At 29.5% G+C, this 13,928-nt stretch overlaps 5 protein-coding genes across 7 annotated transcripts; 3 read left to right on the top strand and 2 right to left on the bottom strand.

Moving 5' to 3' along the window:
• The first annotated feature begins 56 nt into the window (after nt 1-56).
• LOC111684434 (protein D3-like) lies at nt 57-844 on the top strand. The gene is made up of 2 exons (XM_023446611.2): nt 57-195; nt 263-844. Exons 1-2 carry the CDS (start codon nt 58-60, stop codon nt 740-742), a joined length of 618 nt encoding a protein of 205 aa, XP_023302379.2. The 5' UTR covers nt 57; the 3' UTR covers nt 743-844.
• Nucleotides 845-2,587: 1,743 nt separating this feature from the next.
• On the bottom strand, nt 2,588-3,396 carry LOC111684442 (protein D2-like). Of its 2 annotated transcripts, XM_046948372.1 has the most exons (3): nt 3,203-3,396; nt 2,879-3,134; nt 2,588-2,815 (listed from the first exon to the last, which is right to left on the bottom strand). In XM_046948372.1, the coding sequence occupies exons 1-3, from the start codon at nt 3,293-3,295 to the stop codon at nt 2,658-2,660; spliced, it is 507 nt and encodes a 168-aa protein (XP_046804328.1). In that variant the 5' UTR covers nt 3,296-3,396; the 3' UTR covers nt 2,588-2,657. The 2 variants fall into 2 exon arrangements, with proteins under 2 accessions (XP_046804328.1, XP_046804326.1); XM_046948370.1 differs by having other exon boundaries at nt 2,588-3,134.
• A 1,673-nt stretch (nt 3,397-5,069) lies between these two features.
• Nucleotides 5,070-9,556, top strand: LOC111684341 (protein D3-like). 2 transcript variants are annotated; one of them, XM_023446500.2, is made up of 2 exons: nt 5,070-5,324; nt 7,549-9,045. In XM_023446500.2, exons 1-2 carry the CDS (start codon nt 5,172-5,174, stop codon nt 8,029-8,031), a joined length of 636 nt encoding a protein of 211 aa, XP_023302268.2. In that variant the 5' UTR covers nt 5,070-5,171; the 3' UTR covers nt 8,032-9,045. The 2 variants fall into 2 exon arrangements, with proteins under 2 accessions (XP_023302268.2, XP_023302261.2); XM_023446493.2 differs by having other exon boundaries at nt 5,091-5,324; nt 8,988-9,556.
• Nucleotides 9,164-10,271, bottom strand: LOC111684358 (probable small nuclear ribonucleoprotein Sm D2). Its single transcript, XM_023446509.2, has 2 exons — nt 10,110-10,271; nt 9,164-9,983 (listed from the first exon to the last, which is right to left on the bottom strand). Coding segments are annotated over exons 1-2 (360 nt in total). The 5' UTR covers nt 10,112-10,271; the 3' UTR covers nt 9,164-9,625.
• A 1,577-nt stretch (nt 10,272-11,848) lies between these two features.
• On the top strand, nt 11,849-13,367 carry LOC111684452 (tRNA:m(4)X modification enzyme TRM13 homolog). The gene has a single exon (XM_023446627.2). The coding sequence runs from the start codon at nt 11,974-11,976 to the stop codon at nt 13,294-13,296; it is 1,323 nt and encodes a 440-aa protein (XP_023302395.2). The 5' UTR covers nt 11,849-11,973; the 3' UTR covers nt 13,297-13,367.
• Nucleotides 13,368-13,928: the final 561 nt, after the last annotated feature.

Raw genomic sequence — 13,928 nt, 5'->3', positions numbered from 1 at the left:
TGCAACGTTAACAATCATTCAAAGTTTGAAAATATTAGCAACAACAACATTAAAATCATGAAGTTTGTTATCTTACTAAAAGTAGTTTACATTCTAAAATTAGTATTAGCAGAGGAATCCGAAATAATAAAGGCTATGAAAAGGCATGAAGTTATACCAGATCTTTTAAATGAAGGACCCCAAGAAATATTAAAAGTAAATATTTTATATTAAACTAAATGAAATATGTCATCGATAAATGTTTAAATAAAAATTTATTTAGGTCACCTTTGACAGTGGTGTTACGGCAAATATGGGTGAGGAATTAACACCCACCCAAGTACAAAATGCTCCCCTGGTAGAATGGTCTGCTGAAAAAGACTCTTTTTACACACTATTATTTACCGAAGTGGATGCACCATCACGTGAGGATACTTCTTTAAAAGAATGGCGTCATTGGTTAATTGTTAATATACCAGAGAATAATGTTGATGAAGGAGATTTAGTATATGGTTATCAAGGTTCTGGACCAAGTAAAGGTTCAGGTTTTCATCGTTATGTTTATTTATTATTTAAACAACCGGAAAGATTGAAGTTTGATGAAAAATACATTGACGCCAACAGCATTGAGGGTAGACCTAATTTTTCTACTAACAATTTTTCCAGAAAATATGGCTTAGGTAGGCCGGTGGCGGGTAATTTTTATTTGGCTCAATATGATGCATTCTCAGATGTGCTATTGGCTAGATTGGGTTTAGCTTGAGAATAAAAAGGATATATTTAAGAAATATATGTACCCAGTAGTATTATATTTTTTTGAGTTCTCCCAAAATGTTATTTTACAGTAAATTTTCGATACAAATATAGTATGTGTTATTCTTAACAATTTATGAAAAGTTTTGAAGTTTTAAATGAAAATTTCAAGTTTTTTGGATGAAAGAACATTTTTGTTATTTAAATATTAATATATAAAATGGTTTAAATGGTTAAACATTTTTAATTAAACATTTAATAGATTTTACTGAAACAAAAAAAATTTCAGTTATTCAGTTAAAATTTAAAAATCAACAAGTATGATTGAAATTTTTTTTAACTAAATTTTTTAATTTTATTTTGGTTTTTCAAAATTTTAACTTAAAATTATGCCAATATGTTTTTAAGTAATAATAATAATACCTAACAAAAAACAAAACGAAGTACTTCCAAAAAAATAACATTTATCACCACTTCAGAAGTAGCACTAAGTGATTTTTTTTTACCTTTTGTGAATGTGATGTTTATTGACTTATAAAAAAGCGAAAAGAAGTCATTTTTTTAAAATTTCTGCCAAAAAAGAACATAAAAATTACTGGGAATGACTTCAGATGTAATGAATTTGAAATCAAATTAAAAGGACACTCCTCCTATGAGAGAACCTGTGTTAAAATCATTACTTCTTCAGATCTTTTCAGACAGACCACAGACCAAAGTTTACTTTTCTGGGATTTGAAATGTCGTGCCATGTTTGAGAAAACGTAATTTTTGACCTTTATTTAGACGTTGAAGAAAAATTTTTAATAAAAAAGTTTAATATAATCTGAAAAACCATTCTGCCAGCTTTAATATAAAGGCTTAATATCTGATATATTTTCTTTATTTTTCGAGTTATCTTCTAAAAATTTACACCTTTACTTTATTTTTTCATACATATCGCATTTATTTTACAAACAAAACGTAATCACTCCAATTTTTCAATAATTGGCATACGTAAAGACCTCGTTAAGTCGAATGAAAGGAAAGTGATTCTGAGTCAATTGGAATCCTATATTTACAGTATTTCTGGTTGTAAAAACTTTGAATATACCAAAAACCATGAGTTTCCAAGTCTTAAGTATATATGTATATCTCAAAGAAGAAAGCAGACATGCCAGCAGTTAATCCTTTATTTTAAAGCTTATAGAATGGACTTCCACTTGTCATACAATATTTTAAAAATGAAGTTATCTTGGAGCTGTTGTCTTAGTTTGTGTTAGGTTTCTAAAATTGCAGTATACGATATCTCAAATCCCAGATGTGATGGTGAAAATATGAGCACAGATTCCGATTCAGCACTCAATATTTTAGAAACATCAAACTTGGTCTTAGGGTTTCGACTTTTTTCAAATTTGTTCTGCTTGTGAAATCACCCAGTAAAATATGCAAATTTTGGTAATGAATATTGTAGATAATGTAGTTATTTCATACATTACTTTGTAATGAGTGGTAGTATTCAATTTTATTAATAAGAAATTAGTTAGCGGTTCTAACCCTAGTCGATATTAGAGAAGAAATATTGATTTTAATATTTGTGTAAAAACCATTCCAGATAGAATGATAAATAGAATAGAAAACATAGAAAATAACGGTAAAGAAAATTTCAATTCAGCTAAAGTCCCATGTAAATTAAATACTAATAAAGATGGGCGAATTAGCAAAAGTGGGCGTGGCCTTTTTCGTATACTAATTAAAATTCGTATAAAAAATAGACATTGAAAAAATATTATTAATTTTACTCTTCCTTTATCTGTCACTTTATATGGATTTATCCTAGCAGAGAGATTTCTAAAATGTTAATATATACAATTTTAATCATTTAAGTTTTATTAAGATCATCTAAAATTAATTATTTTAATAATTTTGATACATAAACATGTATAACCTCATCCCGATAACTGACGATGCACAGTTGGCACATAATCATCCCACTCAGCCTGATAAAAATTCCCTGCCAACGGTTCACCCAATTTATATTTCTTAGCAAATTTCATTACACAAAATTTTGCACGATTTTTACCACTATTCTTGGGTATATGAATTTCTTTAAATTGTATTTTTCCCGTTCGTTTAAAAAGTAAGAATACATAACGATGTAAACCCGTACCTTGAGGAGGTCCAGATCCGACATATGCCGTTAAAATTTCACCTTTACTTAGATCATTACCCGGTATATTGGCAACAATCCAATGCTGATATTCACGAAATTGTGGATTTTTACGACTGGGCGCATCAGGATCAGTGAATGTGAGAGTATAAAATTGATTACTTTCATGGGTCCATTCTACACTGGGTGTTTCTTTGACCTGTGTAGGTGTTAGTTTATTGCCTTTATCGACAATAACTCCGCTTGGATAAATTACCTTAATGTCAATGGACATTTAATTTTAAAAATAGAAATTTTCTTGAGTTATTTGTTATTATAAGTTACCTTTAGAAATTCTGCCGGTGGTACTGATATAACATCGGGGATTAATTGATGGGCTTTGAAAATATTGCTTATATCTTTAGCATCATCAGTCATTGCGATATTTGTAAGATATAAGTTATTTATTTGCGTTTTTGTTTTAAGTATTAAAAAAATTACTAATTCTTCGTGAAATTTTTAATAATTGAAAATTTTAAATTAAGTTGACAAAGTTTTTGTAGAAAATTACCCAATAAACACAGCTATAGTAAAAAAGAAAAAAGAAAAATAGTAGGTATTTATCAAAATTATAAGATTAGTTGTTATTACTCATTAGACACAAGTGCAAACAAAATGAATTGAAAAGTATGCATTAAAAAAAATTAAGTGTCAAAACACGTCCAAATTTTATTTACAAAATATTCTCAAAATATTGAAAACATTTTCAATTTTGTGGAAAAACGATGCAAAGGGAAATATATTTGCAATTTCTTAATTCATAGAAGGAAAGTATTTTTGAGTTTTAATTTTGAATTTAAAACTCATAAGTCCAACAATTTAAGATCTAACAACCAAAGTTTTTTTTGGAAGGTACGATTGTTAGGGGGCTAGGCGAAATAATGGATCGATGTCACGCTTCAGTTTGAACCCTGAACGCTGCAGTTTGTTTCAATAATATTTAAAACTAGCTAATACCCGGTGTGCTTCGCTACCTCAATCAAACATTCTATTCCAATTATTTATTGCTCGATATAGATATATCAATATTAATACAGTGGGACCTCGATTTACCGTGATGGTCGGGACCGGAAGCATTATGTATAATCGATTTTCCCGGTTAATTGAGTGCCAACTTTTTCTACTTTTTTAATAGATATTTTTATTAATTAATAAATGAATTTATATTCATAAATGATTCAAAAATATAAAAAAAGTTGTCAGATAACAGTAGATAAGGATTTCATGTTATATAATTTCTAAAAATAATCGTTTATTGTTGTTTGTCTCTTATTTTACAATTTTTACAGTTTTTTAGTTTATATAGTTTCTAATTTCTAAATCCCCTAAATGTTCAAATGAATATTAAAGTTATTAGAGCAAAATTTTACACAAATGTTAAAGTTCTTCGTGCAAAATTTAAAGATTCTAACTCTAATAGTTTTAGACTCTAACTGTTATATTTTCTCAGATATACTGATTTATTATTTTATAATATGGGGGGATTGGAATATGCCACACCCACTATAGCCATTCCGCCCATCGTAAAATCAGTTCAGCCGATTAGAAGTCTATAAACTTCAAATATACAAACATAGAAACACACATTCATTTTTATATGTATAGATTTAAATTTTATAAACTCCGCCTAAAACTATACTAACTTTTACTGTATAATATTAGTTGTTTATTATGTATTAAGAAGTTGGCAACACCATTTCTGGTGTGTGGCTTGGCTACAATTGAATACAATTGGTAATTCATTCTTATTCATTTTATATTTTATGTAAATGTACAAAATTTAACTTTAAGCTTAAGAAAATAATTTATTCAAATACCTATATGTAAAGAATTCAACAAAAAACTGTCAATTTATAGTTTCTATTAAATATAACCAGATAATGAGAAAATTGCTGTTAAGTTACGTTTACAATGGACTGAATTAAAGTAAAGCCAATCAAATTTAAATATTGTTGATAAAAAAAGAAGAAAAATAAAATACTCTATCACAAAAACATAACTATAACTAACTGAAAAAGGGTTAATAACAATTTGAAATTAGTAAGCAAAAAATATATATCTTTCTCAATTTGTTAAACAAATTAAAATTCTCTTAAACACCTATTCTTCTCTTCTAGCGCTGATTTTATATAAAAACTGGTTTTAATTTAAGTATTGATTTATTTACTTTTAAAACTTTGCTGTCTGTTTGTTGTTGTACGAAAAAAAGTTGAAATAACAAAAGGAAAATTTCTATATTTTAATAACAAACCAGATGGCTAAACAGTTGGTTATTGTATTTATCTGTTTCTGGGCCTATTTCCAGTTGGCACAAAATGCAGCTGCTGATAATGAAGTGGAGCAAGTATTTAAGGACAATGAAATAATACCAGATGTATTGCAGGAGGCACCCAAGGAATTTCTGAAGGTATGTTGTTTTAAAGTTTATAGTGGTACAAAACGTACGACAAATAGGGGGAGGGTTCAACGTGTAAAAAATACCTTATGTTTTGTGGAAAAAGACTTTAGTGTGAAAGTTTAATTTTAGCTTTCGTAAATCATCTAGGTTTATACATCTACCGAACTTATTTTGATCAAGTTTATTACCAATTTAATTAGGTGGAATATGGCCAATGATTTATAAAAAATAATACATTCATATGTAATAAAGAGCTACGACCAATAATGGAATGATTCAACGTTATGGACATATCCGAAAAAAATGGAATGGTAGTTTATGTCCACATTATGGCGAATTTTATACCGATAACTTTATTCAATTATAAATCTGTGCATTTACGTGGTTATGGGAAGTATGCCTTTATCCTTTATCTTTATTTCGTAATTAATAATGAGCATTAAGTGATTTTCGGAAGTGGTCCGTATATAGGGAATCTATAACCAATTATGCAATTAAAACACGTTCATGATGAATTTCATACCGATATTTTCATTTAGTAATGAATTGTGTATGTGTTTTTACGTGATTATCGGAATTATGGACTAATCCGTAAATATTTTCCAGAGTTTTAAGTGTATTCACAAAACAAGCATATTTATGTCAAATATTATTCCAATATCTTTGTTTCTTAATAAGTTATGTTTATTTGAGTGATTCTGAGAAGTGGACCTTATATAGAAGCTAGGATTAATTTTGGACCGATACATGTCTACGTTGGTAATATGTTACCAACGTATATAGGGTAAAAGGGGGATCATATGCCATAGGGGCACATCTGTCAATGCGAATAACTTGAAAACTGAATAATCGATTTTATTGCATTATCAAATTTTGTTTTCGTTTATCGATTATCTATCATCCCTGAAAATTTGAAACATTAACTTTACATATAATGGGAGGCAGACATGATTAATTGTTTTTCAAAGAGCTGTGAAAATATTTCACTGTGTGAACTTTTTGTGCTAACTTTTTTAGGTTTTGGGATAGAAAATATATATTCGTCAGTATTAGAATGTCAATAATAGTGAACAATAAGACATAATAATATTTTCGATAATAAAATTTGAAACCCGAAAAAATTGAAACTAAACCCCAGAACTGCCCGTGGGGCACATGCGCCAAATATATGTAAAGCTTGTGATGTAGAACAAAATTTGGTTAGAATATTGAAAAAAATCAGTAATAATTTGTTTTAATTTTTTTCTGTTAAGTTCTATGAAATAAACAATACATATCTGGTTTATTACACTCTGTTTAATTAATTAAAGTATAAAACAGCTAAATACAAAAATATTTTTTTTCCTTTTATTTTACTAATGACAAATCTGCCCCATCCCCTGGGCGCATTTACCCAATGGATGGGGCGGTATCGCCGTTTTTGGTCAGTGCGGAAAAGTTAAAAAAATATGTACATGAGGATGACTTAGGAAAGATTGAAAGGAATAAAACTAAAGCCAATATATCTAAGTATCCGAACCAAGAAAAATATTAACAATATGTATTGTGGTTTTAATTTGTGGCCGCCTCAAATAAAGTGGCGTATGGTTCTCCTTCTTTCCTATATGTATGTATACGTTGTAAGATCTAACAACCATAGCAGACAGACGGATCTAGCTAAATAGACTCAGAATTAGATAAGAAACCGGAATATACATACAAATATACTTTTTTGGGTCTCAAATGAATATTTTTCTTGGTGTTAAATCATTTTTAAATATGGTGTAGTAAACTACTCGCCTAGACCTAAAAAACTACACTAAGTCACGAAGAGACAGAGTTAAACCTGGTTATAACCTCTAAGATCAATATCGTTGGATGTTACAAACATTGGTTCAAACGCACATTACCCTACAACCTATAGTGTCAAAGTGATACACATACATATATTCATATGTATATGTTTATGGATTTATAATTCTCTTTATTAGCTTTCATGAAATAAGTACTTAATGTAACTTTAGCAAATTGGAAAACCACTAATTTGATAAATTACATTTAATTTTTTATAGAAAAACAAAATTAACACTTTTTTAAACTGCTGAAATTCTTCACCAACAGTGCATTTTAACAAACTGACATCATGCAATTTTATTTCTATCTATTGTTAATGAGAATAGCACAATAATTACTTGATTTAATGATATTAAGTTTTTTTGTGCATTATTTTAAAATTCAACATTAAAATTAACAGGTTACATATGACGGTGGCTTGGAGGTTAATAAAGGCAATGAATTGACACCAACACAAGTTAAGCTACAGCCCAGAGTTGAGTGGCAGGCAAAATGTACAGATTATTATACCCTAATAATGATCGATCCTGATGCACCTAGTCGTGCTGATCCTAAAGTAAGAGAATTTCGTCATTGGTTAGTTGCCAATATACCTGGAAATAAAATTGATCAAGGTCAGGTGGTAGCTGCTTATGTGGGTTCAGGACCACCCAAAGGTACTGGTCTACATCGTTACATTTTCCTTTTGTATAAACAACCAGGAAGGATAGACATTGATGAACCTCTTGTTGGCAATAGTTCAGCTGAAAATAGAGCCAATTTTAGGGCAGCTAAATTTGCCGAAAAATACAATTTAGGTACACCCGTTGCTGGCAATTTCTATCAGGCTCAATATGATGATTATGTTCCCATCATACTTGCCCAGTTAGGTTTTAAAGTTTAATTAAAATGTAATAAATTGAATTTTTAAAATAAAAATTCATTCATATTTCTAAGCAAAGCAAAATAAACTTGAACATTTAGTTTTACTTGCAAAGATGTTGGCTTGGACTTTTCTATATTTTTCAAGGATTTAAAAAAAAAAACAATAAAATTTAGTTTAAAGCTGTATATGATCTTTTGGACATAATTAAATCTTATAAGAAACTAATTCAAAATCATAAAGGTACATGTAGGTATACTTTATATTGCTTTAAGGACCATATTTTTATATTTAGATGTCACAAACATCAACACAAACGCATAATACACTTCCCACGGTACACGCATATGTTAAAATAGTTTTTATGAAAATCGTATTCATTATATTTTGTTCCATTTCATGAATCAAGTATTAAGCTAAATTAAGCAATTTATAAAACAACTAATTTGATAAATTACACTTGTTTTTTATAGCAAACCCAAATTAACACTTTTTCAATCGGTTTAATTTCTTTCCCCATAATGCATTTATTTTATAACTGAATCATGCTATTCATTTCTGTCAATTACGTGATCTAATGCAGTTTGTAGATCCAGTAGAGTAGATCAATACATGATATATAGAAATTTTAATACGCTCCGAATATTGAGAGTTTATCCCAAAAACGAATTTTTAATATATGTCTCTTTTTAATAATAGATCAAATTCTTTAATGCAACTTTTTTCCTTAAAAACTAAGATACTAAACTATTTAAAAAGGATACACAATTTGAAATCCTGTAGGATCGTATGGACTTAATAGAAATCCATTTTTTGGGGCATATTCGAATTTCTAAATATTTTAGAATAATGTACAAAACTAGATCTACAAACATTTCTGTCACACTGTGTATTTTCTTAATACCTATGAAATTATTAAATTATTAAGTAAATTATATATTGTATTATTTTTTTTAATTCACAATTCAAATTAACAGGTTTCCTATGAAGGTGGTTTGGAGGTTAATAAAGGCAACGAATTGACACCAACCCAAGTAAAACAACAACCCAAAGTTGAATGGGAAGCAAAATGTGCAGATTATTATGCCCTAATAATGACCGATCCTGATGCACCTAGTCGTACTAATCCTAAGGTTAGAGAATTTCGTCATTGGTTGGTTGCCAATATACCCGGTAATAAAATTGATCAAGGTCAAGTGGTAGCTGCTTATGTGGGTTCAGGACCACCCAAAGGTACTGGTCTACATCGTTACATTTTCCTTTTATACAAACAACCAGGAAAGTTAGACATTGATGAACCCCATGTTGGCAATAATTCACGTCGTAATAGACCCAATTTCAAGGCAGCTAAATTTGCTGAAAAATACAATTTGGGTGCTCCTCTGGCTGGTAATTTTTATCAGGCTCAATATGATGACTATGTACCCATTTTACATGCCCAGTTATCTGAGGATAATTAATATATTATTATTATTATTTGATTCTTCTTTTTTTTTAATAAAAATTTATTCATATTTTTACGCAAAGTAAAATAAACTAAAATAAAAATTTTTAGTTTTTCTCTCAAATTCAGTTACTTAAATATAAAACTGTAGGCTGTGTCTTGATCATCCTTTTACTTTCCAGCTGCTGTGGCCAAAGGATTTCTTAGAACCAATATAACTGAATCGCCTCTTAAGAACATTTTTGATATGAAACGATCTTTGTTTACAGGTTTTACTTTCTTTTTGCCTTTTCCTGTACGTGGTATTTCCGTCCACATTTCCTTAACATTTTCCAATACCATATTACAGTGGCGATCGAAGGCTTTTACTCTGCCCAAAAGTTTTTTATTATTGCGGCAATTAATTAAAACCTGTGTGTTGTTCTTTACAGATTGTGTCAGCACAGATAGGGGACCAGTATTGAATTCCTCCTCTTCTTGGCGTGCCAATTCTTCGGGAGTCAACTCAGATTTCGGTTTGACAAGAGCCCTACATATAAACACAACAAACCATATACAAAAATGTTTGCGCGAAAACAAAAATTGAGGTTAGTTTTGTTAACTTTTTTAAAGGAAATTATTATTAAATTTGTGTAGTTTCTCACAATTTACTTACATGTTAAGTTGTTATTATAAACAATTGGTTTTTATTAAATTTTTATAAAAAAATATTAAAAGCTTTTAGGGAATTTTAATTCTAAACGTTTAAAAACCTTGTACTTTTCTCGTATATGTTTGTAGTTTTTGCTGTTTTTTCTTTTGTACGTCTATTCGCCGCTATGACAGTTGTCATTGTTTTCATTATTGTTGTTTGCGTGTGGTTACCAGATTGACGGGGAAAAAGCACATTTTAATATACACATTAAAAATTGTTGTTCATCAATTCATGAAAACAAACTGAAAACATGAAGTGCAATCCGTTTTTACAATATTAACATAATTTTGTTCTTTAAAGCTTTTATATGCTGAATTCCAATCACAATTTCCATATATTAGGAACACATTGTATACTCTACAGACAGAGAAATCGATATTAGGTCTATAAAACAGCTATGGAAGAACAAAAACGTATAAAATTTTGATTTTAAACAGTAATAGTTTAAAAAACATTATATTAAAATGACGCAAGGTGTGCAACTAACAGCTTGTAAAGCGCAAAAAGTTTGAAAATCGTAAAACGTGTTGACATCTCAACGCGTTTTGTGTACTTCTACTTTAATAATGATATGGTGTAGAAAAAATGGTTATCTGCGTAAGAAGTAGGATTCTATAAATCGACTATCGAATAATCGAACAATCGACTTTTTGTTGAAAAAAGTCGAAAGTCGAAGTCGACTATTTTGTTCCAAAAAAGTCGATAACTCGATATCGTATCTGAAAAAGTCGAAAAGTCGACTTTGTAAATAAAAGTCGAAAAGTCGGAAAGTCGAAAAAGTCGAAAAAAGTCGGAAAGAGTCGAAAAAAGTCAAAAAGTCGAAAAGACGGAAAAAGTCGAAAAGTCGAAAAGTCGGAAAAAGCCGAAAAAAGTCGGAAAAAGTCGAAAAAAATCGGAAAAAGTCGAAAATAGTCGGAAAAAGTCGAAAAAACTCAAAAATTTGCAACAAATAGAAAAAATATAAATAAATTTTATTAATAATAATAATAAATAATAATAATAATAATAATAATAATAATAATAATAATAATAATAATAATAAATAATAATAATATAATGTTAAATGGCAACATTATAAATTTACGCTTCTGGCTTCGGAAAAAGTCGAAAATAGTCGGAAAAAGTCGAAAATTCAAAAATAGTCGAAAAGTCGGAAAAAGTAGAAGTCAGAAAAAGTCGAAAAGTCGGAAAAAGTCGAAAAGTCGACTATTTATAAAATATTACTTTTAATTAAATGAAAAAAGTCAAAAAGTCGAAAAATCGACTTTTAACAAAATGCAAAAAGTCGAAAGTCAAAAAGTCGACTTTTCATAAAATGCAAAAAGTCGAAAAGTCGAACAGTATAACTTTTGTTTGTTAGGTTTAGAGTTTCTCCAACAATTGAGAAAAAATATTAAAGAAATAAATAAAAACTTTAAATTTTGATTCTTTTACAGTAACAGTCTAAAAACCTTAAATTAACATAAGATGTGCAACTGAGAGCTTGTAGAGCGCAAAAAGTTTGAAACGCGTAAAACGTGTTGTTATCTCAACGCATTTTGTGTACTTCTTCTTTAATAATGACATGGTTTAGAAAAAAGGGTTATCTGCGTAAAAAGGCATCGCTCGTACAAAGATTTTTACCGAAAAAAGCTAAAAAAATTTGATTGCAAGTTGTAACACATTGAACAGCTGATAGTTTAACAACTCTGTGTATTTTAAAAATTTTCACGTCACATTTGTTTTGTTTTGGTGTTGTTGCCGATTCTTATTACATTTTCTCTTTAATTGTTTAAAATTAGTATTTTAAATTAGTGCAATAATAAATCTAAGTTAAACTCCACAAATGTCTGACGAAGAACAACCAGCGAAAAAATCTAAAATGACAACAACAGAGGAACAAAAAGATTCAACCGAATCACCGGCAATCAAAACATGTGCCCATTTTGTCAAGCGCAAGAAACGCTATTGTAAAATGACAGTGGCCAGGGGTAAAGAGTATTGTGGTGAACATGAACCAGCGGTGAAAGAAGATTCAAATGATACTGCTCTAGACAGCGAGCGAATCCCTTGTCCCTTGGATGGCAAACATACAGTTTATAAAAAGAATTTAAGAAAACATTTAAAAATTTGTAATGCCCGCCCTACAGATGACCAACCGGAGTATATACAAAAGAATGTTAATGCTGGAAGTGACAATGAAGAGTCAATGCAAGATGAATTGAAAAATATTAAACTAAACGATTTGGAAGATGAGGAATTTTATGGAGTTATTGATATAGTTAAGAAATTGTATGAGAAATTTGTAGAAAATAAAATACAAAAATTAGAATGTCATCACAAGTGCATGGATGAAGAATTGGCTAAAGAAGAGTATGGCAAAGAGTCGCGTAAACATTTAGTACAAGCTGGCGCTTTATTGGGTATTTTGGAAAAGGAACAGCAAATAGGAAATTCCACCAGTTTTGTCGAATTTGGAGCCGGTAAAGGCCAACTGGCTTTTTATTTAGCCAAGCTATTAGAGAAGAAAGAAAACTCTCAAGTGGTTTTAGTAGATCGTATGTCTTTACGCCACAAGAAGGACAATAAAATAGAAGATCGTTCTCTGGTGCAACGTATAAGAGCAGACATAGCCGATTTTTGTATAGATAAATTATCAAATTTAAAGAACTCCCAACATTGTGTGGCTGTTTCCAAACATTTATGTGGAGGCGCTACAGACTTAACCTTACGTTGCATAATCCAGGCCCAACAAAAATTTACCGACTTCATAATGATCGCCTTGTGCTGTCATCATCGTTGCGATTGGCGTTCATTTGTAGGTAAGAATTTTCTCAAAGAACATCAAATATCTCAGCGTCAATTTGTTATTATTACTAAAATGGTAAGTTGGGCGATTTGTGGCACCGGCATGAGCAGAGAAAGACGTAAGGCCTTAGAGGAACAGCAATTAACAGCACAGGAGGTGGCTGAAATCAATGCAAATCAACGTTTATCTTTAGCGGAACGTGAAACTATAGGTTTTATGTGTAAACGTATTTTGGACTATGCACGTTTGGTTTATTTACGAAAAAATGGTTATGAGGCTGATTTGCATTATTATGTGGATCGAGAGATTACATTAGAAAATGTAGTATTATTGGCGAAAAGGACAAGGAAGTGTGTTTAATATACATAATTGTGTTATGTAAAGGTAAAATTTTTAATAAATGCATTTCCAGATATGTTTGTTAAATGATTTATTTTTAAATGTAAAAAAAATTAAATAAAATTTTAAGATTTTCAAATTTTTACCTTATATTTTTGTTAAATGAGATTTTGGTTTTTATAAAAATTTAATTTGCACGTAAATCTTACAAAATTTTAGATTATTAACGCTTTGATTTGTTCTGAGATAAACATGGTAAAAAATCTTTCTACCCATCTATCTATCTATCTATCTATCTATCTATCTATCTATCTATCTATCTATCTATCTATCTATCTATCTATCTATCTATCTATCTATCTATCTATCTATCTATCTATCTATCTATCTATCTATCTATCTATCTATCTATCTATCTATCTATCTATCTATCTATCTATCTATCTATCTATCTATCTATCTATCTATCTATCTATCTATCTATCTATCTATCTATCTATCTATCTATCTATCTATCTATTTATTCATTTATTTTGGAAACTATTACAGTTAAAATCGGGGGGTTAGGAGCCCATATTGCTTTTAGAGTAGCAAGTACACTTGGGTATTTGAAAATATTTGCTATAGATTTCTACTGCCCTAAAGTATGCATC

This window comes from Lucilia cuprina, chromosome 4, assembly GCF_022045245.1.
Source record: "Lucilia cuprina isolate Lc7/37 chromosome 4, ASM2204524v1, whole genome shotgun sequence".
In the NCBI taxonomy this organism is placed as follows: Eukaryota; Metazoa; Arthropoda; class Insecta; order Diptera; family Calliphoridae; genus Lucilia; species Lucilia cuprina.
This window is presented reverse-complemented; position numbering and strand designations above follow the sequence as displayed.